Below are 26,913 nucleotides of genomic sequence, written 5' to 3' on the forward strand. Positions count from 1 at the left end.
TGAAAGAAGGCAGACCCTGGCTCTTGTATAGATGGTGATTGGCCTTCGTGTGTTGTCAAGAAATGAAAAGGCCGAATTTGCATCATAATCACCAGCTTCACAATAGTCCCCACTTTGAAAGAGGTAACGGGAATGTGGAAGCTCGAGTAGAGCCACAAACAATGAACAATGAGCCTTTTTACTGTGTAATTCAAAGCGGGCAGAGCACGGAGGGCCACAAACCGGGAATTTGCGGTTTGGCAGGTGGCCTTCGTGGCCAAGCGAGGCTGGAATTCTCGGAGTCAGCTTTCAGAAAAAAGTTCCTGTCATCAAGGGGTTAAGAATAACTTCATATGACACGGACTGATGCAAAAGCATTAAGTCAGTCCATGAATTCCCTTTCTAGATGGCAGTGCATCTCAAGCTGTGCTGTGGTGCCGTTACTTCGAGGATGGTCAGCGAATGTCCTCTCAGCTTGTAGATCTAGACTTTGATCCGTCAGTAGAGGAGCGTCATTACACAGTCAACTTGAGAGTCACACCATTTGATGCACATGAGGTATACCAGGGCAAGCATAATAATCAAATCCCAGATATCCGTGGCACCTGACTCTGGCCACAGCAAATACTGCTCCATGGGTGCATCCTGGAGTGTTCTAGGTTGGGAGAAGAAATACAAACATGCTGTACCAATGACTCAGAGTCAATTTTAGTGGCGTTTGGCTTTATGTAAAAGGTTGGCTTCAGTAGCTTGCCTTTTTCAAAAGTCAACATTTTCAGACCCAAAAAAGTAGGCCTTCTGTTTGCAAGTGGTTAATGTCAGTTTATGGTTTGAGTGTTTGCAGCTGATAAGTGCCTGTACCATTGCCCTGCTGTAATTCCTGATTGGTGGTTACTCTTCATCTTGTCCAGTTTTCAATGCGGCAGACATTTACTCATGTATGATCCAGACATTTACGGTGTTTAAATTCTCCTTTTCGCAGTTCTTTACCTATTTTTCACCGATAGTGTTTTTAGTTTAGTTTTTCTTGAAACATTTTTTGTTACAGGATGAATGGTCCTTTGAAGTCCTCATTGATGGTAAGCTGCTGGCCTCACTGACTGGCATACCAGTCATGTCCTCATCTACCAAGCTCATTCTGCATGTCTTCAATCGAGACAGCTACATTGCTGATCTGCAAGACCCATTCAATCCTCCAGTTGTCACAGCAACACTCAGGAACTTCAAGTTCGTAAAACCTCCGTGTTTTTTTCACATTTTGTTGCCATATCAAGGGTGCCTTTCTTTTCTAATTGAATACCAAATTGAAAGAAGGGTCCAACTCCGCCTAAACCTTTTTTCAGATCAAAAGAAAAAATAGACATTTTCTGAGGGGGTTGCAAGGGAAATCGATTAACTTTTCTTAACAAAAATGCTGGAGTTGGGCCATTCTTTTAATGAGGTATTCAGTTGCTTTGGCAATATTTCTTGCTTCATTTGCTATGCACAGCATAGTATACCTTACCATTTATTGAAATGCTCCTACCCTTTCTTCTGATTCAGGATGCCACCTGAGCAGAGTAAGCTGTGTCGTTATGGGGCACCATTCAGGGCTGGTACCAATCCTGTCTCCCGTTACTTTGCCGGTGTTGGCTCGGAAGCAGAAGCTACTGATATCGTACCTTTCAAGGAGGTAACATGGATTTTTAACTAACCATAGTGATACCAAACTTGACCACTTGAACTATGTTTGGCTGCCTTTTTGAAAACTGTATAAATGGACTTAAGCCTTAAGCAGAGATGTCACTATATACCATAATGTACCTTATACTTTTGAAATCACTTCACACCGTTTTCATTTTCTCCGCTCAGGCTAAAATGCTAGTAAATTTCTGTGTCGCCCACTCCCACATTTTAAGCATCAGTCATTGGTTAATGTAAAAGGAATTTCTCAACACTCTAAATTTCCTCATCTGTTTTGGAATCCCTTATTCAGAGACACGATGTATTTCAAATTGGTATGAGCAGAGTTGGTATGGTTCAAGCTTATGAAGGCTGTTTAGTTATCACTCACATATCGAAACATATTTTGCGACTTGTAGCATCAGATTCTCACAGGCTGTTCCCAGTGAAACCAATTCTATTCAAACTCACATTTATTTCCAGACCAGAATGAGAAATACTAGCATAGAATACATGAATAAGTAGGTAAATCAGTTGATAGAATAGTCAAAAAGGTGTAAAGGATGAAAATGTAAATGATCTGGAGGCATCTCCCAGAAGCCTGGGCTTGTGGCAATATGCCTTAGATGGACTAACACAAAACAGGAACAAGAACAGCACAAGAATGATTGGACCAGGAAAGAACCCAAGCATCAAAAATGCACTGATAAATTAGAACAGCACTTATATGTGTTATGAAAGAACAGGAACAACTTAAACCAAATGAGAAGCAAGCTACATGTATGTCAGTTATTGGGAGATAAGATATCTTTTAAAGGCAGTTTCATTGATCAGTTTGGATTCTGAACTTGGAAAGGCAGTCATTATCCAGTAGAAGGCTCTATTAAGCATTCAGAGTTGTATAAATCCCTGACCTATGACTTTGTACATTTCTTGTACTGTTGTCTCTGTGTTTACAGATCGCGAGGCCCTGTGTCCCTTGCATCCATCCCTGTGATCGTTATCAGTGCGATCCTTCATGTTCTGTAGATGCCGTTCCCATCACATTCACCCTCACCAACCTGACCCTACCCAGACTGGAAATCTTGAATGTAACAGTTGATGATGACACTAATGTAACAGTGGCAACTTCACAAAAAGATGGAGGATCGCTCCCATTCTTTCTGACAGGTGAGACAAATTCATCGATGGATGGATAAAATTTATGGATTAGCAGGACATAATGGGAGACTTTGAGATGCATGATGGCAGCAGATAATCCGGCCCTTTTCCACAGTTTTGCGCGTACTCTAAACTAACACGCATGCCTAGAACTGTACGCGCATGTCCACATCTACCAAAAAAGACTGTTGTGTCTGCCACCACCATGCATCTCAAAGTCTTCCATTGTAAGTGTAGGGAAAATGACTTTTCTTACAGGAGTTGCCTTTGTTTTGATCCAAGCAGTGGCTCATCCAAAGGCCAAAGTGCTAGTTACAAATTACTAGTTATAACTTGCCATTGATATTTTTTCTTATTCTGGGTTTTCTGTTCTCAGTGAAATTTGTCCTTGGAAATGGGAAATTGGTGTCAGCATCCTCCAATGGCTTCTACGTGGATGAAACCCCAGCAGAACTGGATGTGTTCTTTTATGTAGATCTCAGTGTTAGCCGGTACAAGCCGACGTGGTACCAGTCGTCAGAGTCTACCATTAGTTGTCTGTGGAGCTTCATTGACATGGAGAGCTTGGTCAAGGTTTGTCAGTGGATTCTTATCGGCAAATCAGACACTGTGTTCATGCAGTTGTCTGTGTTGCATTGTGATTGGGATCGCATGTGGGCTCCATGCATGTAATGGGAAGATCAGAGAGGAATTTTTATCAGGCAACAAATCACCGAGGAGGACTTGTGTTTCTTGTTCCCAAAATACAACACTCTCCAATAGACCAAGCACATATGGTGCTCCCCTCTGATGACGAAAGACTGTATTGTTTTCTTTTCTGTATGGTTGGATGATGAAGTTTTGGTTACTCCTTTGACATATCACTTTGAACGTCCCATAAATTTTCATTACAATATGATACAAATCCTTCATTGGGGCTGCTCCAAGATGTTTACCCGGGGCTTATTGGATTAATGCCATGATAGATTTTTCAGGGATTTTTAATGACCCCTAAATACACCACTGGTCTATGGAGATAATTTTATGGGCCTTTTCACATATTCTTAGCACAGCAGAATACCCAACAGTACATGCACAGCTGAAGTTGCCAGATTTGTATGAACTACTTGACAGTGGATGTATATGTGCTGAAAAACCATCACAGTGTAGGTTCATGGTAAATTTAGGGAAAAGTGGTACATTAATGATTTTTGTTTAATGGGTCAAGATGGTCATACATCAGGTATCACTATGTGCATGGATCTCACAGCAACCAGACCTAAAATGATTTCTTTCAGGAGCATTACTGGGCCATAGGAACCTCCAGAGGGGCCAGAGACCTGCAAGACTTTGTCAACGTTGGGTTGAACCAGACAGCTACCAACAGTGATCTGATGGGATTACTGCACCACAACACCACGTACTATGTGACCCTGAAGGCTGTCAATGGAGCAGGCTTGGAAACAATAGTAGAGTGTGACGGTAGGTAGACTGACATGCAGACAAACAAACAACATAACCTTAATTTGACAGATTACTGCATCATAGTGGTTAAATACTGTGTGACCCGAAAGGCTATCAGTCAAGCAAACTTGAAAATAATAGACAGAATAATGTGCAAAGAAACCAACCAATTGGTTTACATTGCTATGACGGGATAATAATACCAAAGGACTACAAATAGTAGGTATTTAATGGAATTTGATTGGAGAATTTGATGAAAGTGAAGGTAATCATATATTGGTATTCTGTCATGCTGACAAACATCAAAGTAGTGATTTCTGCTGCTCAGCAGTGCTACATAATGTGGCTTTGAAGGTTACAACAGGCTTCATGACTGGTAGGAAGTGAGAAAGCCAAATTGCAGTTTCCAGACAGATCCAGAGACCCCAACATTATAAAGAAGACTTCAATGAAACATTATGTTTTCATTTCCTAGGAGTCACGGTTCTGCTGGAAGAGCCCACTGCAGATGATGTCAACACCACCACCATGTTTAGTGAGAAGTTTGAGGAGGAGGTGTACCCACCTGATGTGCAGAAAAGTGAGGACCCAACCAAGACTGGGACCTCCTGGTCCAAACCAGAGGATGAGTCCATCATTAGCTATGGTAAGTCAGCTTGCAGTAAAGGCTGGCTTGTTTTACTTTCTTGAAGATTGCATTCCGGACAACGTGTACCATGTAAGCATTAACTAGACCTAGGCCTCTCTCACAGCAAGTAATTTTTGTAAGGGTGGCCTAAGGTTGCAGAAATATCGGCCTTAATTTGTGCCAGTTTTTTGTCTGTTTTTTACGTCATTCCTACAGGACTACTATCACACTCATGCACAGGGTCTTAGTTTACCAGACACTGGTAAGCAAATCATAAGAGTGTGACATAGAAAGAGAGGTCTTTGAATTGTTTTCATGAACCAAGTTGGTCATAGGTAGTAGAGGAAAGAGTGTGTCTTGCACACTTGCAGAAATTATGAAAAAAAATTAGATGACCCTTTTTTACCAGTTCTTTTCCTACCTAACATAATCTGTGCCACCTTCTACATCTGTCCGTAGAGTACTGTGTGAGTAGTTCAGCTGAGCTTCTCGATGACGTTGTTCCCTGCATGGTGGTTGGGGGCAACTCCTCTGGTTCCGTGGCCATCGAGAATGGAAAGATCGTAGTCCAAGCCGGTGACAGGGAGGAAAGGTTCAACATCACTGACTTCCAGATGCCAAACGAGTCCACTCACCAGGTGAAGACAGGTGCAAAATTCAACATGGAGCCTGGCAAGTAAGTGTGCAAGACTGAACCCATTGGGTGGTTGATATATTAGAGACATGTTTACAGTGGATGCAAATGATAAAGGTATTTGTATGTATGCTAAACTCCAAACGCAATAGCAGTTCTGATTTTTCAGGCATCCTAGCCGACAAACTCGTAACCAGTGGAAACTCTTGGGTCAGCTTTGATGTGAATGATATCATTTTGATGTCAAAACTCAGTCAGCTACACTGCCCTATTATTATACATGTAGGCTGAACAAATCAGTGATGAATCTTGGTTTTAAGTTGTGGGGCGATATCACTGAAGAATTTTGTTCAACAATAATAGAGTCATCCTCTCTCCTCAAGGAAACTGCCAATACCATTGCTTAAGAACAGGCACTTTCAATTTCTGTTGAAAAAAAGAAACAGCAATATGTTTTGGGGTGGGGGGCATTGCAACCTCATCCCCCCGCCAGATACACCATTGTTCTAACTTTATATATGGGGCTGGGGGGGAGGACTGGCCTATATTTAATACATAGATGATGTTAGGTAGGAGTTGTCTTCAAGCTTTTCTTTTCTTGACACACAGGACTATACTTCAGTCACTCTGGTGTGCTGACAGAAACCAACTGTCTCACCCAAATAATTTAAATAATCTTAATACAAACTTATTTTAAACCAATTGTTCAAATTGTAATACATCTCCAGCAGTGGTTCACTCAATTCAAGTTGTGATGGCTAGTTTTCTGTGAAGTCTTACAGAGTGTCTTGTGATTTGATTTTCATTCCAAAGTCTATGAGGTCACCCAAGGCATGAGCACGAATGCATTGGTTCATGCAACTGTTTTTGGCTATTCTAGATGTCTACATACCTCGATGAGGATGTGTAATGCAGCTCAGTTGTGTAAGATTGTGCCATCAGGAACTACTATGGTGTTAGGTTAGTACAAACCTTGCTGTGCCTATTGGCAAATTGTCATAGGCTGAGCTCATCACATATCATGTTGAATAAACTTATGCTGAAACGACGGCTCCTCTTCAGAAACACTTATTACCGCACTCATTTGTCACAAAGGAGAAATGATTTTGGTAAAATATAGAGATAAGGAACAAAATTATCAGTGTCATGAAGTACCATTTCAAAGAAAATTAGAATGGAATCATTCACTGTACTGTTGGAACAGATTCCTTCAGTAACAGAGGTACATGTAAATCCTTGAAAATGCTTCTTTAATCTAAAAGAGCCTTTTTGTGTTACATCTTGTTAACTAATCAGAATGTAGAAAAAAGAATGTTAGTGATATAAACCCAAGTCAACTAATTGCTGTCTGCCATCAGGTAAGATCAAATTTCTCCACGGATGTTGAAAATCCTGTCTGTTCTTGTATGATATACAACAGGGAACAGTGATCAGGTGTTGACATCACACAGTGGTACAGACCTCATCCTGATATCACCAACAGTTCATAGGAGAAAGAAGAGAGCGACAGACAACCACTTTGATGTCACTGTGGCTACCACTGGAGGTAGGTTTGAGTGTTTGGTACCTAATAGACCAATGTGACAGCCAGAACTAGAAGAACCATGCTCCAGGACTGGTTGTGGGTACGTGCTCGGAAGCCTCTTTGATCAATAAGATTCTGTGATTTGCCAACTTCATGCCTACCTCAGGTTTCACAAGTTGCAGGTGAATGTCGTGCCCATGCAGTAAAGGCACACCAGTGGATTAATGTACATATGGGGATATCATCAAATAACAAACAGATCTCATAATATTATTAGAGAAGAACGACAGAGCAACAAGTCACCGCGTTGATTGAAGTACAACAGATTCATCAGAGATAATGCCTCCCAGTGATATCTGCAGGCACGTTTTCCCAACATCACCATTAATTTAATTGAAAGTGATGGTTGACTTCATAGGGAAAACAGGTGAAAATGGCCATTGCTGATGTGTACTAGGTCTAGGTCGTTGATAAAGAATCGTTATGAAACCTGGAATTCTGTTCTTTGGTTTTCTCAGAGAGTTGCCAGTGTCAGCCTATTACCACAGTATGAAATGGTTGAATATCTCAAATCCAATTAACCTCATTTTTCTATTGCAGGTCTGCACGTGGGTGGTTCTCTCATCCTAGGCTTGCTGGATGTGAATAGAACCAATCAGGAATTCACATCAGATGCTTCCCCCGATTATAAACCTTACATCACCAATCCCCTGTATACCATCCAATACACATCAAGACTGCTCAGGCAAAGGTGGGCCTAGATGCACACTTCTCTTGACTGTGCTCCAGTGTTTGTCTCTGTGCACTAATTAGGTGGTCATGTCCTCGAATAGAAGCTTGTTCAGCTTTTGAAGTAACTTGCAGAGAACAATCTGTTAGAATCATGGAGTGATTCTATGAGAATGGATTGCCTTGCTATGGGAATGGTTTTTAATTATCAATTCAGTCAAAATGTTAATAATACACCTATGAGCGGTCTCTCTTGAATGTAAAGTTCATGCAGGACTGATAAACAGGTTGTACAGTTTGGTATAAAAAATTTTGTAATTTCCAACAGAATTTGGTACTCTAAGTGTAAAACAAGCTTAAAAAGATGTTATTAATTTTACCATTACACGTACAAATATTCAGTGCTGTTAATGCTATACAATAATGAAAGACTCCATTGTTTTGAGTGCACTTTTCAACACTGGATGTTGTGTAGGGGTTCTTGATGTTTTATACACCCAAGGTGGTAAATGATACCCAAGTGAGGCTGAGGGTGCCATTTGCTTCCTTGGAAAAGCACCCCTTTTCCATTGTTCTCCCTGTTACTTTTGACTGGTTTCACGAAAGGACTTGGACTCAACTATAACCCAGTTGGATTCAAATGTATAAATGAGACTAAATGGTGCATTTCCTGAAGTGCATTAGTAGAAATTTTATGCAGGCCTCTACATATTTTGCTTTTATTTGAAAAGGCAAACAAGTCCAACAAAGCTGTTCTGGCAGTGAAAAGAGTGTGCCCCAACTTTTTCTACTGGGTGATAAAGCCCCCTCCCCCCAGGTGACACACACACGCACCCAGGCAGGGTTAGGGTTAGGGTTATAATGGAGTGGGGCTGAATGGATCAGTCCATTAATGGCTGATGCCTGATGCTGTCATGTCTGTCTCCCCGATTAGAGAAACCTTCCACCACCGTTTCAATACAGATATCATGTAACACCATTGCTGTTAGTAAAATGACATTATAAGGTTCTGTTCCTTCCCAGGATACGCTTTGTGTATGAGCCAACATTCTACATCTCCAGTCTTGGTCAGATTGAGCTCCAAGGGCCACTGGTGATCAGTCTGACTCTCAGAACACGAGGGAACTGGACAGAGGCAAAGCCTAGACTTATCTACTGGGACAGAGGTAAATTAGACTAATTGATCTCTGAGGTTGCTGGTTTGTTTTACTAAACACAAGAGCAACTTTAGTCAAGGACTATTGGTTTACTGGTAGAAGTAAGTTCATGGTATATTTTTTGCTTGCACCTCAGTATGAAAAATGCAAACATCTAACTTAATCACTTCCTGCCGGGGAGCCCAGTTTCAGGCAACGTGTGTTTATACGCGTGGCTGGGGTCTCCAAAATCGGACAAAGGGAACTGGGCCTTGTAACAAAAGACCGCACTCGTAACAAACAACCAGGCTGCTGGGCGTTAACGACATTTTTTCACTGTCAATAGTGGAGAAAATCCAGCATTGTTTTGAAACAGTATACCAATGTTTGGGGCATTTAGTGCGAGCGGATTACCACTGGGGACAAAAGCGCTCCACCACTGCAGCGATGAGCCACACAGCACCGCTGCACGCTAATCTGGCCCCTATTGAAAGAGGTCAGCAGCGCACTGTGCCAGGTTAGTGAACAAAAGAAAGTTATATAACATTGTACAATCTGGGCTCTTTTTACAAGGCTGCAGGCCTGGCTGAAATACTCAAGTGTCAATAGATTTGTCTATCAGACTAGAGTGGCCATCAGACAGTAATTCATGTGGGTGTAAACGTCCATTAATTGAAATGATGAATTTTTGAAGAATTTTGAAAACTGAAAATCTTGAAAAAGTCCTGATTATGTGCACTGCATTTTTAAACCACCCGGCGGCAAGTGGTTAAGCTGCATTGTGGTCAGTTGTCACCAGCATCTCATAACAGTGAGCAAGCTCAATCAAGGACCATTAGTTAACTAGTGGTTGATTCATGACGTACCGGACTTAGCGCATATGCAGGGAAGGTGGAGTGCGAATGACCCTAGCCAACTGTTGTCAGGTCAGTAGGCCGAAGGGGAGAAAAGGTGGCCGTGGGAAGGGCAAAAACAAAAGCGAAAATGGTCATTTACTAGTGACATACTCTATATCGGCATTTTTCTCATAACTGGTCCTGTGTACACTGTGCTATTAAAAAGGATTTATGACAACCAATGATGCGACCAACCTTGATAGCCTGGTCACGAATAGTTGACTAAAGTAATCCAGCATGCATTTAATCAGAGTTAGTCGAACTATGGTTAACTATGGTCCTTGATCGAACTTGCCCAGGCCAGTCCTGTCTTCCTGCTTGGCATTCTAGTATGTGTGGCTAGCAATATCTTGTGATTGAGGCTGATCCCTGTACCTGTCCCATCTGTTTTCAACAAACACACCCGTGCTTGTTGAAATATGGGGATTGATAGTTCTTGAAATGTGCATGTCCCAGTGGATGATTTATTTAAGTTCCATACCCAGGTTGATACCTCATTTTGACACGAAAACCATCAATCTTTTGATTATATGGAATATTATCTCTGACTGTCTCTGGAGGGCTTGGATGGTTTTTAGATGGTAATGACTCATTGCGTCGTTACTTTCTCTCGCATGAATCCTTAGTAAAAGATAGGAATATCTGCCAAGCCTCTGCTTTCAGCCTGAATATGTCAGTGTCTGTCATTTCTTAGACCACTCTGAATGGCGTGATGCAGCCAAGACATGCAGTGATGTAGATCGTATCACTTATCTCAATGGTGGAGACCAAGTCAACGTGGAGGTGAGTCATTGTCAAGTGTTTTAATTCCAAATTCATCCACCTTTTCACTGCATCAAGAGGCAATAGACTAGAGGTCTTGGTCTGTTTGCAGATTGCGCAACCTTCGCAAGCATGCACAGCATTGTTGATATCAGTTTTGTAGGACATGCAAGCAGGGTGCTGGACTTCGTGGAATCACATCTCAGGATGATGTTGATTTGTCTCATCATTATTTCAACTACAAGACAATCGAGGATCAGTTTTGGCAATGGATTCTGCCAAAGCAGTACATCCAGTTAATGGTGGAAATAAGACAACGGCCATTTTACATTTTTACAATGGGGGAGGTTGGGACATAACCCCTTCATACTTCCAAACAAACAGCTAAAACAGAATAGTTCATGGTGGAAATTGTAGAATTATAATTGAAAATCTATTGTTAAACTTCTCTTCAACAAAACTCCACACTACTTTCAAACTGTAGATTTTTTTTGTTTGACAAAACAGAAAGACAGAAAATTACTTGCTTTGATGTTTCTTCTTAGGTTTGCTCTACCCAGGCTCCAGCCTCATCACCCTCAGCGGCAGGTCGTAAGCGGCGAGCTGTGCAAGAGGAACGTGTACCAACTAGCCCTTCTTATTTCAGCCATGAGACCCAGTTTGCCTTGGCTGTGGTCCTTGATACCATCCCTAACAGCCCTCCAGTTATCACAAACTTCATTGAGAAGATGATCATGAATGAAGATGAAGGTAAGTTCCTGAGCAGACTTATATGTCAAACTGCATTCAAAATATTCAGATAAGCATTTCCTTAGATAGCTGTTGATGTTTTTAAAGGTATTGTTTTATTCTTATAAACACTAATGAAATAAGCTCGTATCACAGAATTTTGTAGGAGACATTGTAGATTGTTATAGTTTTGGGTTGTTTCGATGAAAATTGTATTTGTTCACATTTCATATTGATCAGGGCATTTTCTTGTTATTATCTTATTTTATGAGACTTTTTATATTTTGGGATTATAAGTAAGGATTATTTTCAAAAATAACTTTGTGAACTGTTGAATTTTGACAAATATTTGGTCATTGCCAAGGTCTAGCCAGTTTGCAAACTTTCCATACATGTTCATGTATGGCCAATTAGGCAGTCACAATTTGTGCACCCTTTGGTACGTTAATATTTCTACTGAATACCTGAGGTTGAAAGTCACTCTATGATATTTGGAAGTTGACAAAAATAAAAGAATTCACATTCGGCAAATCAAACTTTTTAAAATGTATATAGTTTGTCCATGATGAGGTATGTAAGGTCACCAAAAACATGGCAACTGGCAACTACGTGGCCACTTTTCTCTTGCCATCCCATTCCAGGTACTTTGATGTATACATTCCAGGCCATTGATGCTGAAAATGACGTCTTAGTCTTTGAACTTGGCAGCAATAAGGACTTACAGGGCACTGCAACGATTACTGAGGATGGTGAATTCAGCTACACACCCTGTGCAGATTGCTATGGCATTGTCAATGTCCATGTCACTGGTGAGAGGTTCTAAAAGTCTGCCAAAATATTAGAAAGTTTTTAAAAGGAGAACACATACAGCCTATATTTTGTGTCAAGAACTTCTTATGAAGAAGACCTCCACAGATGACTTACTATGATTACTTTGTTGTTGTGCAGAATTCTTCTCAGATCCTGTACAATTCAAATCTTTTTCACCGCAACAGTTGGATTGGTATTTTGCTTCAAATTGTGATTTGTGTCAACAAGTTTAAATGTAAATTGGGGATAATGGTCTCCAAAGTCTCTGTTTGCAAAGATCCGTTTGCTATTTTGTTTTTCCTTTTCATATTCTTCTTTTGTAAGAGAGTTGCAGATCTTCACTGAGAGAGAGTTCCTGTCAACCAGTGTTTATATCACCATTGAAGTTCAACCAGTTAACGATAACCCTGTGCTGTACAGTGCACAGAACAGCCAAGTTGTTGGCAATGGACGCATTGCATTGGTAAATTAAAATAGATAATGTGGGTCTTTTTGCAGTGAGCAATTTTAATTTAAGCTAGATAAACATTGATTATTGATTTAATTATGCATGCCTTCCATTTCAAAAACTTTCTTTGATATGTGAATCATGCCGAAATTTTTGAATGGAAGGGAAGTATGTAATACATTAACTATGTAATTACCAGGATAAGAGCATCCACTGTATCCCAAGATATCAGTGAAAAGTCTTTCAAAAAAATCCCAGCGTATCACCAAGAATATCACAAAGCCGTTGGATTGACAAAGTATAGAGTGCATATTCCTTTGCCACCGTATAAACTGTCTTATCCATCATGAGGCAAAAGTTATTACAAGTTCATGTAACTGATGTCAACAGATCTGCTGAAAGTCATATTTACTTTGCCTTGCACCGTTTGTTTAACAGTTAACAGTTGAGCAGAACACAGGTTTCAACGTTGCCTACAAGGAACTTAGCTTTGAGCTAGGAGCTTATGACCCTGACATCAGCGATGAATTGACCGTCGTGACCCAACCTCCAACCTATGGCACCCTGACTCTGACAAGGGTATCAAAGACTGTGCCAACAGCGCAGGGCTGCAGTGAGCCCTCTATTGACAATGAAGAGCCTGTCATCCCATGTGGGCTCACGCTACCCGGCAGTGAGGTAATTAAAGTTGTGATATATTTTCTCTACCTGGTATCCACTCTGAGTTATAGTGCACCCTCATTGGCACAGAAGAGACAGACTGGTGGGAAGTGTTTCCAACCGGAGTTCAGACAGAAATAAGTCGCATGTGCTCAGTGAGTCATGCATCAAATGCTGTTGAACCAGTGCAAACACAGAGTGATTGGCTGCTTACCAAAGGACTGCCGTTGTTATGCAAAACATGCCCTCATTTGTTCCTGCTCAGAACACATAGATGCCAGCCCTGTTCCTTCATGTAACTTGTTCAAAGTCACTGCTATCCTGCAATATACTTACAGTTGTTGTAGCTCATAAGAATGCATAACTAATATTCAGGACTTGGTTAGTAGATTGCTGTTCTAGGCTATCCTCCGTCCAAGATCCATAAATTAGGGTGCAGTGTGTTTATGGACTAATCTGATGAGACGCCATTACTATAGTGTCACCACATTCATACACTGTTGGACCTGAGGCATGCATGTCAGTATTTGACAAATCACAGTTATTGGTCGAAAAGATATTCAACACACATGTGCCTTCTGTGCAAAAGGGATAGCAGGAATGCCGGCTTCTATAATTGTAGTTGCCGGATTAATCTATAATAAAATGATCATTGGATTTTCTTGACTGAACCTTGGATAGCTAGATTTTAACATTATGATGAATCGTCCCTCCTAATTGACCCTCTTTTGGTTTCTTGGAATATTCTAGACTTTGTTTTTATCTTTTTCAATTTGCAAACTTCACACAATTTTCTTTTCACGTCTGTTTTCACACTTTGTAAGGCCTGTTAGCCCAATAGGAATCTGAAGTCATGCTATTCTTCCTGTACACTGTTCAAAATAAAAAGTATGTGGTGTGTAGAAATTGCCATCAAATTCCCAGTGTATATGTATATACTTTCTTTACTACAGGAGGACATGAGTTGGACAACATCTAGATTCTCCTACACTCCCAACCCCAACTACCATGGCAGGGATAGCTTCCTGGTCTTGGTTGAGGACCAGTCAGGGGCCGTGTCTCAGCTTCTGGAGGTACAGATTGCTGTGCTTGCCAACCCTTGCATCAACGATGGCATCTGCAGAGGTCAGTCACTCTGTCATCACATAAGAGCTCCGTTTGTCAGCTTCATCACTCATCATTACTTCACACGCTGGGCTTATTGTCCATCTTTCATCTGAGACCAGAAACAGTTCTTTGAAGCTGTGGACATCAGAGATCAGCAGGCACTCTCATAGAGCTGCTCATTAAAGCATCGAACTTGCTGAGCACAAAGATTACTTTCTTAGAAAAGCGATCGTTCCCATCAACCAACCCATCATGGATATGAATTGTGCCTGGCATTGTTTGCACGTTTTCTGCTAAAGCAACTGGGACAACTTTATCCATGTTCTCTTTCTGTTACTACCTTTGTGTATACAGGACCAGCAGAAGACCCCAATTGTACCTCTCCAGCACGTAGCGATGGGTTTGATTCCTACTCCTGCCTGTGTCAGCCGGGATGGTTTGGTGATGCCTGCCAGACTCATGGGACTGATTCTGACGAATGTTTGTCCACACCTTGTGAATACCCGTATGTCTGCTACAGTCACCACGGTGGTTACCAGTGTGCCTGCCCATTGTCTGATCCACTCTGCGACAGCTTCAACTGGAGGTTGGTGAAGATATTTGCATGCCAAATGCTTTTTTTCTCATCAGTGCTATTCAGAATCTGTGTCTGGTGCGTTTTTCTTCTTGGACCATGCAGTGTCCACAGCTTGATAGTTACCAAAAATGTTCACAGATTCAGAAAAGCAATGTACTCAGAAATAATTGTAAGTGGGGTGCAAGTGCATTAACATGATTTTACATTATGTCAACGGTGTCATTAATGACACATTCTTCTCTTTCATGGCTTGAAGTTTTTGATTTATGCAGAACTCCCCTTATCAGAATGTGAAGGCAAAACCCAGTTTCTTCTCTATAACCATGTTGAAATTTTAAAGAGTTTTCAATTCCTTAAAATTTGGAAATAGTTGGTACTCTTCTTTTCTATTTAGAGCCAGAGTTATTATTGGCATAGGCAGCTGCATGGTGGTTGTGTTCATCATCGCTGCATTGGTTCTCTACGAGCAACAAGAACACAGCAAAAAGAACAGGTAAGTTTAAACATTTTCTTCTTTTGACCGTGTCGGAAACCAATGTTAAAAGTCCCACAGTTATACACATAAACTCTTCAAATAACTCAAAGCTTAAAAGTTTGCAGTGATTGCAATATCTGGTTGTACCATCTTCAGTGTTAATTTTCTAATGTAGACTTTTTCTTGATGAAAACACAGCCATTCAATCTTATTGTGCATCAGATAACTGGAAAACATGTTCACTTTCATAGATGCTAGTGGTACAGGGCATAGTCCTTGTCAAAATGATGTAGGCTTTTAAAGTACAGTTGTATATAATTAACATGGCACAGTGTGATGATGCACTAGGCAGAACCTGTCAATGTCACAGAATAACCCAGATTAACATCCTATCATAAAAGTGCATTCCTGATGCATTGTGGGAGGTTGGAGCTGCAACTGCATGAAATGCTAAACACAAATCGTTGACCACTGACTGTATAAAAATACTTTTTTGTGTTCCTCTGAGCTTTGTACAGTCCTTGATGCCTAGTTTGTCAGTCGTGAACTTCCAATTAAATGTATTGAGTTGCTGAAGTCAGACATTTTATGAAAATGTTGTTATATACAGAGCCAGTTTTTCAGACAATTCATCAGATTGATATAATCTCTGTCTTATTTTTCTTGAGCAGATTTCACATCCCTCCCCAGATGGATTCCAGTGTTCAACCTTTATCCTTTAACAATACTGCTGGTCCTGCAGTGAGCCCTACTGATACTGATGTGTTGGCACAAGCAATGATCCATGTGCAAAGTCCTGGGAATCTCAAGGACCCTGATGAGATTGATGAGCCAGTGGAGTTGCTGACTTTCCAATGGAGGCCTCCGCCATCATTTGAGGATGAGGATACAACCTGCCTTGAGACAGAGGTTTGTACCAGGATAGGTGCCAGGAGTTTGACTTACTCTCCTTAAGTGACAAATTTGAAAATGCTGTTCAATGTAGTGACATAAAGCCAAGTGCTGTGCTGTCATAAATTAAGCAAAGAGCTTTAGTCTTTTGACCTAATAGGCTGCCATTTCCTTGGGTTTTGGAAACTCATGAAATGGACACATAATGGTATACATGCACAAAAAGTTTCTCAGACAGGTGGAAGGCTGGGCATCAGATTTTCAACAAGTGCTCTTGAGATATTTGCCTGTACTTGGTGTATATTGCTTGGTGAGGGTTAGGTTGGTAACACCACAAGCAGATAAGGCATGTGGACACAAGCACATTTAGTCAGTAAATGTTTGTTAGTTGTTGGTAGCATTGCCTCATGCTGCAGACTAGGGCCTACTTAATACCATGTAGGTGGACTTTATGACAGCTGTATGTACAACCACACCTCATCTGTACATCGAAATCAGATCTTATGAAATCGTATTAGTTGCTATGTGCATTGCCATTTCTGCCTTAGTGGAATTGTAGTGGGATAGGCCTGCATAGCCGCAACTTCAGGGCTTATACTGTCCTTGAAAGTCCTGGAATTTTTAAAATATTTTTTCAAGGTGTTGAAAGCCCTGAAATTTATCAGGGGTCATTGAAAGTCCTTGAAAAATTTACTTTTTAGGATAAAAGGTATTATATTCGTGCAGATAGTGTAATGTGATGACAGGTGTTTTAACATACACTGTCAACTGGCAAAATTGACTTGCTACCTTTGCTGGTTACTTGGTTTGGGAATATATTCAGTCAGAAGTGGACCCGTGTCCAGCAATAATAAGCCAGCCATGTTACTTTTAACTAGTACAGATAAAATGATCTAATACCAATTGACTCATATACAAGTCTCCAATAAACCATCAATTGTTGCTGGATTTTGGTCCATGAAAGTGGGATTTCTCTACCTTGAAAGTCCTTGAATCAAGCAATTCCACTCCTATTAGGGGCCTACAGTTTTTTGGTTCAATAACTCTTCTTACTTTCTTTTTTCCTTTTTCCCTCTTCAGAATCAAGGATCTGTTCAAGATGTTCATGAAACATTGATTTAAAAAATCGACCATGGCTGATCAACTGCGTATTAAAGGTCAAATGTCAGAACCTTTACATTTAATGGATTACTTATAGTGGCATTTTGCAAAAGGATAAAGGAAAAATTACTTAATAAATAGTATATTTACTACAGTAGAGATTTTATGGTTAAGCTTTTACTTGTTATTCTACACAGCTTGTTAGGTTAACATAGACCTATCAACAGCACTTTTCAAAATTAAGCAAGACTGTTTCCATAAATAACCCTTGGAAATGACATTTGTTTAGATGGACCTTTCCTTATGGTTTAATGGCCATAACCGAATTCTTTAATTTCTTCAACTGTTTTAGGCATGCAGCAATTGTTTATTGCATTTCAAACTTCAAAATTGTAAGGAATTTTGTTGCACATTAGCAATATTGCTACTGAATTTTTATGTAGAATGCAAGGATTGCCTAATGATAAGCAGACCTATCTCAACATCAAATCAAACTTTACAATGTTGGTTGTGCTGTACATGTAGGCCTATGCAAAAGTGTTCTTTTTGTCTACATTTTACACACAAGGATATACCAAGTTTAAAAAGCGTAAAGGTACTCATTAGGGCTAAGATTCAGATTATGAATCACTTTGGTGGACGGATCGACTTGTATGCAATTTATAGCATCAAAAGGCTTTTGGAATAATTGGTTGTATAAAAATTAATTTTTGCATGAAGTCAGAACAGACCAAAATCATGATATCACAGATTACGCAATCTCAAAGTCATCAAACCATCCGTTTCTAAGGAAATGGCTGATACATGGTATAATAAAATGAAATCCCTTGCTAAACAAGGTCGCCTCTTGGAACTAATGGAAGCTGAAAAATCCAACATTATGTGGAAATCAATGATGTAGGGGACGTTGGCGCTATTGGACCACTTAAGCTCATTCTTGATTCTAACTATATTCAGTAATCCAGGAAAAGGATAAAACTACTCTTAACATATGACCAAAACACTTGTTTGTTATTGCAAACGGTTGAAATCAATTACATTATTAAAAACTTATGAATATTAGTATATATAAGTATATATCATTTAATATTCATCCAAAAGTGGACCACTAGCCCCACACCCTGGGCAAGTGGACCACATCATAAAACTTTAAAACGTGCCACCAAAAGAATACGAAATGAATGTTGGCATGAGTAACTTGATATTAAAACACTAAAATTGGCGCTTGTAATTATCTCAGAAGCACCAGATTTCAATGGAACAAATTAATTAGAAAAATCCCTTACCTTTCCTCCTGTCATACAATTTCGTTTTTGGAATGTTAAGCAAGTTAAGTTGTTTGGTTTTCGCATTTGTATTATCCTAAATCATAATTTGAAGTTTATTTTTCAAGTTGATTTATATTTCTCCCATGGGCCTCAATTTATGTTCAGCTTAACGTCTGATAAAAATAAATATTATTGTTCAAACGCAACTGCTCAATTTCAAAACCTTTTAATTGTTTTTGGCCTTAGAGTAGTCCAGTTGCCCCGATGACCCACTTGCCCCACTCTCCCCTACGTGTACAATCAAAGTTCTTCACTTCTGACTTAATGCACTTATAGATACCCTCTACCAGTCAACGCTAATCTCTGCCTGTGGGGAAAGTCAGTTGACCCCGGGTGTGCACTCTGCACGTCCAGTGAAACATTGTAATGCTCAATCAAGGTCATTACTCCTATGATCACAACAGTGTTCTGCCAAAAATCTGTAAATCCCCTGATAAAATGCACAATAATTGCTCTAACCGGAAACTCTTTGCTGATCTTGAAGGTAGACATTCTTGTGAGGACAATACGATCCCACTATCCATTCTACCAACCACACTCAAGCCAGACATTGCCATAAAAGATACACTCAATAAAGACATCACCGTCATTTAAGTGACAGTTCCATTTGAAACTAACGTAACTAAAACTACGACTATAAAATTCAAGAGTATGCCAACCTATCACAAGATTTGTGTGAGCTAAGCTTCAACACCAAACTTACTGCCTTGGTAATAGGAAGTAGAAGTTTCAATGACAAAAACGACAACACGTATATTCACTCTAGAAAAGGTTGGGAAAACTCACCACTCACCTGTCGTAAAACAGCACAGGTCTCATCTTTTGTCATCTTCTACTCAAAATACGGCCCTGTCTGGATCTACTTTCATGATCGACACTTTTCTTGACATTATTCCCTTGACCAGGGCAGAATACGCTTCCGCTGATTTGTTTTCTTTCTCATTTTCTTTGTATCCTTTCAATTTGGCTTAATTTGAAGTGTTTGTTAATTGATTCGTTAGATAATAATCAGACCACATTTATTAATGGTTCAATTTATTTTATTAATTTGTTTTAACCATTTGTTAACGGTTCAATCTATTTTATCAACATTAAGACTTTTTAAGACTTCATCAACATTAAGACTTTTCCTTTGATTGGTCTTCATGTTCATAATGTCTTGGTTCCCTCCGTGTCTTATTCGTAGTTGTTGATGTATCATTTATGAATAAAAGACATGAATTAACCAGTTTACATAACTGGCAGATAGTACATGCATTTGAAATCATATGCTACTTTATATCACGATAAAACGTGCATAGATCACTAAATTATTGCTTCTTCAGTTTCCCAAATATCATTCAGTGAAACTTCAAAAAATGGCGCCGCCCGTGGTCGGCAGTTAACAGTACAGGCCGGATTTTTCGAGGCGCCATACAACGGAAAATTTGCAATTTGGGAAAGCTTTAGGGTGTTTGTATGAAAGTCCAAACTCTGAAAAATGCGCCGGTGTAAGTAAAATTGTCGAGTCATTCTCATTTCGGAAGATATTAGGATTCAAAGTTTGTGACAATCCTGCAGTTTGGATTTCAGGCATTTAAGACATGCCTTGAAGTAGGGCTGTGGTGGCGACAGATAAGAGACAGATTGTAAAAGAGAGCCACTACAGCCCTATTTGTGGGGCTACCTCCTCCCCTGCGACTGCGGGAATGATTATCAATGTGATTCAAATCAAATCTGAATTACAATAAATCAGTACATCTGCAGCTACTGGACGCCTGCCTGCTTCTCTGGAGTATTACTCTGGTGTGAGACCGGACCCGGTTGTCAAGTCTGACATGTTGACTACGTGCATTTCAAGCTGGGCACCCAGCAGCGCAACCCCGCGCATACTACAAATTTGTCATTACCACCTGTACTTCTAATCGTATGGGCAACTGGACTACAATTTTAATAAATAGATCACATGGATTGTGTGAAAAGTTATGACAAAATAATGCAAGCTTCAAGTTAATTATGGCTGAGTTCGGGCGGCTTGTTCTCGTTTTTTACGAACAGCTCGATTTGTTGTTCGTGGGTCGGTCGCTCGAACGCCGGGAATGTACAACCGGTTATTAACGCTAGTAGTTATTTGTGGCAAGCAACATGCAACATGGCAGCGTCTTTGTGCATTCTTCGGTAGTTATTGTTGGATAACTGGGCTAACTTCTTTTCCATTTAAAAAAATTAATTTCTGTCAAAATTTTCCATTGTCGTCGGCTTTGTAAAGCCATATTGGTACTTTTTGCGGCTGTTCAAAAATCAAATCCCACGAGCTTTTCCGTGTGTTCGTGTGAAATCCTGACGAGGAGGTGGTGTGTGAACCTGTTCCGAGAACAGTGTTCTTGGATCTTGTTTCTGCCGTTCGAGCGCGAGAACACGAAATCTGTGTGAAGAACGGACCGCCTGAACTCGACCTATGAAAACTAAAAAAGGTGGAGTTTGGTGATAGTCTCAGGTGTGGGGTAGTTTATGGCTAAAGCACCATAACTCTACCCTGGGGAGTTGGACTAAGTTGTCTCATACAACTTACAAGGTCGTGACATCTGGGCCTTCCCTTGCCACGCCCAGGCAAAACCTGCACAGACTTCCACAGAGATCTTATTTTTAGTACAGCACACAGCAGACTATGCACAGTGTAATTTTAAGTGTCAAAGATAAGGGTTTAACAATATTGATTTACATGGGCTAACAATGCATCTACTGCATGCCTGGCCGGGCAAGGGGTGTGATGGATGAGGGGGCAGACTAAACCAAAAATACAAGGGGAGCAAAATACTTAATTAACACGGGGGCCATAATCGCGTGCGTCCATAATTCACAAAATCATTTGACAGAAAATTGGCACATAGAAAATGTCTACTTCAAATATGTGCTGTGACACTCATAATCGCACATGCAGTATTATTTTATACCCATGTCAACTCTGGTTAACGGACCCAGTTATTGACAAAAATCATGACCGACTGGTTAAAGCATAAAGGCGCTTTTCCGTATGCGCGTCAACACACAAGTGTTGCGTATCTGTCAAAACCGCTCCCAGGGCGATTTTGACGGCCAAACGCAACGCACCAGCAGAGGGCGCTCTCGATGGGAAGACTGTGTGACTAGACCTTGTCCGGAGCAATGAGCCCCACGATAACCCGAGTACATCCATTGCCACTTGGACCTGAATATTTCAATAGGGCTATCTCAGGGCTAATACACCACTCACAACTTGCGCCGCGAGATGGCAATCAACCCTTTAATCGACCGTAAGCTCCCACGAGGAACTCTTACCGCACCACCAAATAGCCCCTTAATTAACCCCCAAGCCCCTCAACGACACATGCACCGCTCGGACTGGGAATTACCCACAATAACGACCCAAATTACGAGGGTCTTACGTGTACGCCCGCTCAGTTGCTCCCCTCATCCCCTCCTTCCTCCATGCTCTGCTCGAACCACAGTTCAAGTTTTTGTCGAAGGAACCCAATACAAGATCCCCCGTAACATCTCCCGTCGCGCATTATATAGCTTTCGCGCTACTGTGACCACGCCCACGTACGCACTCACGTGACCAAGCAATGACTTTCGCTGCCCTATCGCACTACGCACAAGGCGGAGCCTATGCGACGCGCTCGCTAAACACACAGTTATGCGCGCCTGACATCTGCCGCTCTGTTGCTGGGCAGCGCGCCATCTATAATTTCCGCTGTGCGCTATGCATAGCACCCTCTGTCGCGTCACACTATTATACACAAGGAGTAAGCACATACAGAAATCAAAAGGGTCAATGGATGCGTTCGATTAGCTTCCCTGAATACCGCAGTGTTACACTCAAGGGAAGCCTCGAAATGAGGGTAATCGAACGCTGCAGTGTACTCGCCAAGGCATTCTGGGAAAAAGGTCAAGTTCCCGCCACATTCCATCGTGTACGTCCATGCACGAACAGTCCTTCTGTGACGTCATTACACTCGGGCAGCCTCCAGAGACCCGCTCACCAGCCGGGGTAGTAGTGGCTGACACCAGGGCAGGCACGAGGATCGCGTGATGGCTAAACGAACGCTCTCGTGTAAGTTAATCGAACGCACCCAATGATGGCCACCGCTAGCACTGCACGTGCTGCAAGGACAAAACAAAGTACGCGCCACTTGCGGGTTGTGATTTGGAATGCTCAGAGTTGCATTTGCATAGGATTGCCGGTACCGCGCATGCGTATCCATATCATGCACTTCCGCATGTTCAACATAGCCGCCTCGAGACGGAGACCACCGTCGTCGGAGACTTAAATTTCGATAATTTTAGCAATAGTTCTGATATTCCAATGACAATGAAAGTCTGATTACGTCTACATCAACAAAGCGTCTCCCCTAACAATAAACAGAATTACTAACAAATACAAGCTCTCCAAAAATACGCACAAGAAAACTGAAAGAATGTAGCTCGTCCAGAGGAAAATTTAAAAAAAAATCGTTGTCCTTTCTGTTATTGTCCGTAACTGTTTCGGCATGAAAGCTAACCACGTTGTCAAATGCATCCCTGCGGCATGTTTCCACCTTCTTTTAACTGTAAGAACCACTAGGATTGCGACTTGTGATATAAATATTACAGTTCATATTTGGGTATCTCTTCTCTACTGCCAGAACCGCAAAATGTCATAAGTGACTTTAAAAACCTCCGACTTTTTGCCAAATAACCACCCCGATTCATAATTTTCCAGCGCATCTGTGGGGATCACTCGCTGACTCCTGAGGACTGCAGAAGAGAACTACGCATCTTCTTCGTGCATCTTTTCCATGTTCATTTACTCCAGTATGCCGCAGCGAAACATGGCGAGTCTGTGGGTAAGCAGCTACCCGGCGGTGGCAATCACTGTGTAGGAAGTCTAGGGTCTTCAAAACTGGGGCCGGTAACCGCGCTTTGTCTATGGAGCCGACCGGAGCAGTTAATTATCAGATTACGGTTGGTAGGGACTTCGCTGTAACTACTTGCGTTTCATCGCTTTTATGGTTCTACGTTGCAGAAGCAAAGGTTGGCTTAGGCGCAACGATGGAATGTTCTATATATGGTTATTTCATGAATGTGGTCAATAAGGATTTGAAGTATGCTAATTGCCAGCTTGGGCAAGAATTTCCTCCGGATGTTTCAAGTCGATATCTGTTATGTTGAAAAAGGAATACTTGATCAGATCTGTGTGTCGCAGCTGAATCTGATGAACTATTTTCTTTTTCCCTGGTTTCTTCTCTTTTAGGACCATGGTAGCTGTCGCCCTAGTTTAACCAAATTTCTTTCCTTTGTTTAGCCTTCGGCCTTGTAGAGGAATGCATGGGTGTGCATGAGTGCATCCTTAGTATTGTGACAGAAAGTGTATAGGACTAGAGCTAGTCTAATTTTATTAATGAGTTGCAGTGCACGTACCTGATTGGCTAGTGACTTGGTAACGTGTGCTGGCTAGGCATAGCGTAGCGCACTGTGTGCACATGGTCGTGCTACCGCAGAGAGCGCTGCGATCGCATTATAGGTGGTTGCGTGTTGGACTTCGCAGAGTGAAGTTGGTGAGTTGGCACGGAGCTAAGGCATTGTCAGCGCTGTGCGAAGCGTTGCGTGGTGCTGATGCGTTGCAAGTACGTGATTGTATAGACTGTACGTGGCTGACTAGTGTGTGTAGCTGACGCGTTGCAAGTACAAAGCTGTGAGAGCTGTACGTTGCTGACGCTGGCTCGCATGCACGTTAGGTGAAGCTCGTACGAAGTTGTACGATGCTGACGCGGTGTGCATTGTTGATGCAGTGCATGTAGTGTGCATGGTTTACACAGCGGTGTGCATTGTTTACACAGAGGTGCGTTGCTTATGCAGTGGTGCATTGCTGACGCCGTGTGACTTTGTTGATGCGCTGTGTGTGGTTGATGCACAGTGAATGGCTGATGCGCATGGTGCATAGTTGATGCATTGGCGTATTGCTGCTGCGGCCCTACGCTAAGTTAGTGCTCAATCCAATTAAGTAAATACACAGGCAACCAAACCAATCTCCCAATCACTTCACTGTACATTTCATTTGTTGATTTGTGTTGATTATTGTTGAATAAATTGAACGTCCTGTACCGACAGTTCTTCCGTCAAGGATTACTTTCTTTACAGGTTGATTGTGTAATTCAACAGAGACTAATTAACACTCGGTCACAATCGGCGGTATATTTCCTCCAAAACGGTCCCGCACCCTTTGCCTTGAGGTCGCTCTGTGTGGTCTCTCGTCTGGGGAAAAGCCTCAGGTTGGGAAGATCAACTCTGCCACTAATAGTGCTTGGTTTGATCCCATCAACTCAGGGTAGGCCCGGGGATGCCCGCCACAAATGGTGTCAGAAGTGGGATAATTGTGACTGATTAAGTTGATTTCTCTGTTAAGAAATTTTGAGTCAATTGTTGATTGCTCTGCTTCTGTTGTTAATTTTTCTTGTGATTTTCTTGTGGGTATTGGTGGTTGCCTGGTCGTCAGTATGAGCAAAGGCTTGCAGGGTCAAGCGAGCACCTCAGGTGCTGAGGCCGAGGTGCAGCGACTGCGTTTGGAAGCCCAGTTTCTGCAGTGGGAAAATGACCTAATTGCGAAGAAGCTGGAGGCTGCCATGAAACTGCAGTCGGGTGTTTCCTCAAATAAGGGAGGGAACGTTGGCACGCCAGCTGGGAGCGGGCGTGTGCTCCATCGGGTTGATTCAGATGTTGAGTTTCAGTTGCCTGGGGAGACGTCTGGGTATGTCTCTGGAGCAGCTGGGAAGGTGTCAGGCGCAGGTGGAACGCCTGAGTTGGCCCCAAAGATGGGGAGGGAGGTGAGCTTTATGGAAAGTACACCTCTGAAGGACCCAAGCCCAGTGATGAAACCCCAAGCAGGGTTGACGCCATTCGCCTTGGAGCGCGAGAGTCAAGTCATGGACGACCTGACGCTGTTCCTGTCAGGGCAAGGTGGCGTGGAAAAGGGTAAGTCGAGTACTAACCCGTTTGCTTGTGATGGGGAGAAGACCACCCCTAAACAAGTGCACAATGATCTGCTAAGTTTCGCAACTCGACCCGTCGAGGCGAAGGACAGCAGTTCCGTTGAAGGAGTGGACAGCTCGTCAGTGGGTCCTTGGCCACTGAAACGAGAGGCACGTGTCCATGGTGACTCGGGTCAGAAGGGGAGTTTGGAGCGATTCAATCGCAGGCCAAACATAACTCCTGACCGGTATAGTGGGAAAGTGCTCTGGAAGGAGTACTTCCGCCATTTCGAGTCCTGTCGTGAGGTAAACCAGTGGAGCGAAGAGCAAGCTGCGAAGTGGTTGGCCGCAAGCTTGCAAGGTGACGCACTACGGTTGGTGGGTGACTCAGGCCAAAAGCACACTTACAGTGAGCTGGTGAAGTTGCTTCAGCGCAGGTTTGGGTCAGCTCGACAGAGCGAGAACTATCTCGTTGAGCTGAGGCACCGGCGTCAAAAGCCGAAGGAAAGCTTGTTGGAATTGGGGCAAGCAATCCATGAGTTAACGGTGCGAGCGTACCCTGAAATTCAGGAAGAGGCTAGAGAGAAGTTGGCAAAGAACCACTTTATTGATGCCGTTGACAGTCACTCAGTACGAGAGGGTATAAACAGGGACCGTCCAAAAACTTTGGACGAAGCAGTCCAGGCTGCCCTAGAGACTGAGAATTTTGAAAAGGTCGAGCAGCACAGATTGCTGGATCGGAAGCCCGCCAAGTTGGCGAGGGCTTTGAACTCTGACACAGAACAGAGGTTGGAGACTCTGGAGTTAAGTCTCAAGGAACAGGCCAAGACTTTGGGTTCTGTGGCCGAAATGATGAAGTCATTGTCAGGTCAGATCGCTGGTCAGGGGCCAGGCAAGGGCTCGTCTTCTCCGAAGACAAGCAAGCCCGGGAGAGCCGAGCCTGGAACCTTCAAGTGTTTCAAGTGTAAGGAGAAAGGGCATTTCGCCCGGGAGTGCAAGAATGCTCCGAAACAGGGAAACGGCGATCAGCCCCCCGTAGGACCCGCGGGAAGGCTGAGAGACCAAGAGGGTCCAAAAGAGAATTCGGTGACAATGACAGCAGAGGAGAAAAGAGGTCAAAGCAAGACGATGGGCAGAGAATAATTTCCCTGCCTGATTCAAGCCGCAATCCTCGTTATGGGTTGTTTGTTGAGGGGTTGGTGAGATCGACCAAGTGTCGATTCTTAATCGACACAGGTTCGACTGATACTTTGATAAGTAGTGAAGT

The 26,913-nt window shown here is 42.1% G+C and overlaps 1 protein-coding gene across 1 annotated transcript in view; it reads left to right on the top strand.

Annotated features, from left to right (window-relative positions):
• Positions 1–20,330, top strand: part of LOC110987004 (uncharacterized) — a 138,817-nt gene extending 118,487 nt beyond the window's left edge. Inside the window, exons 112-133 of the mRNA XM_087145599.1 lie at positions 386–537; positions 1,028–1,206; positions 1,522–1,651; positions 2,601–2,811; positions 3,179–3,375; positions 4,080–4,263; positions 4,721–4,891; positions 5,333–5,549; positions 6,388–6,467; positions 6,928–7,053; positions 7,633–7,783; positions 8,785–8,927; positions 10,488–10,576; positions 11,101–11,305; positions 11,926–12,091; positions 12,413–12,557; positions 12,981–13,220; positions 14,156–14,327; positions 14,664–14,895; positions 15,281–15,379; positions 16,033–16,270; positions 17,333–20,330. Of these exons, the coding sequence (XP_087001725.1) occupies positions 386–537; positions 1,028–1,206; positions 1,522–1,651; positions 2,601–2,811; positions 3,179–3,375; positions 4,080–4,263; positions 4,721–4,891; positions 5,333–5,549; positions 6,388–6,467; positions 6,928–7,053; positions 7,633–7,783; positions 8,785–8,927; positions 10,488–10,576; positions 11,101–11,305; positions 11,926–12,091; positions 12,413–12,557; positions 12,981–13,220; positions 14,156–14,327; positions 14,664–14,895; positions 15,281–15,379; positions 16,033–16,270; positions 17,333–17,374 (3,569 nt within the window). The 3' untranslated portion in view covers positions 17,375–20,330. The remainder of the gene's footprint in view (positions 1–385; positions 538–1,027; positions 1,207–1,521; positions 1,652–2,600; positions 2,812–3,178; positions 3,376–4,079; positions 4,264–4,720; positions 4,892–5,332; positions 5,550–6,387; positions 6,468–6,927; positions 7,054–7,632; positions 7,784–8,784; positions 8,928–10,487; positions 10,577–11,100; positions 11,306–11,925; positions 12,092–12,412; positions 12,558–12,980; positions 13,221–14,155; positions 14,328–14,663; positions 14,896–15,280; positions 15,380–16,032; positions 16,271–17,332) is intronic.
• Positions 20,331–26,913: the final 6,583 nt, after the last annotated feature.

This window comes from Acanthaster planci, linkage group LG14, assembly GCF_054643075.1.
Source record: "Acanthaster planci isolate LZ-2023a linkage group LG14, COTS_SCS, whole genome shotgun sequence".
Lineage (NCBI taxonomy): Eukaryota > Metazoa > Echinodermata > Asteroidea > Valvatida > Acanthasteridae > Acanthaster > Acanthaster planci.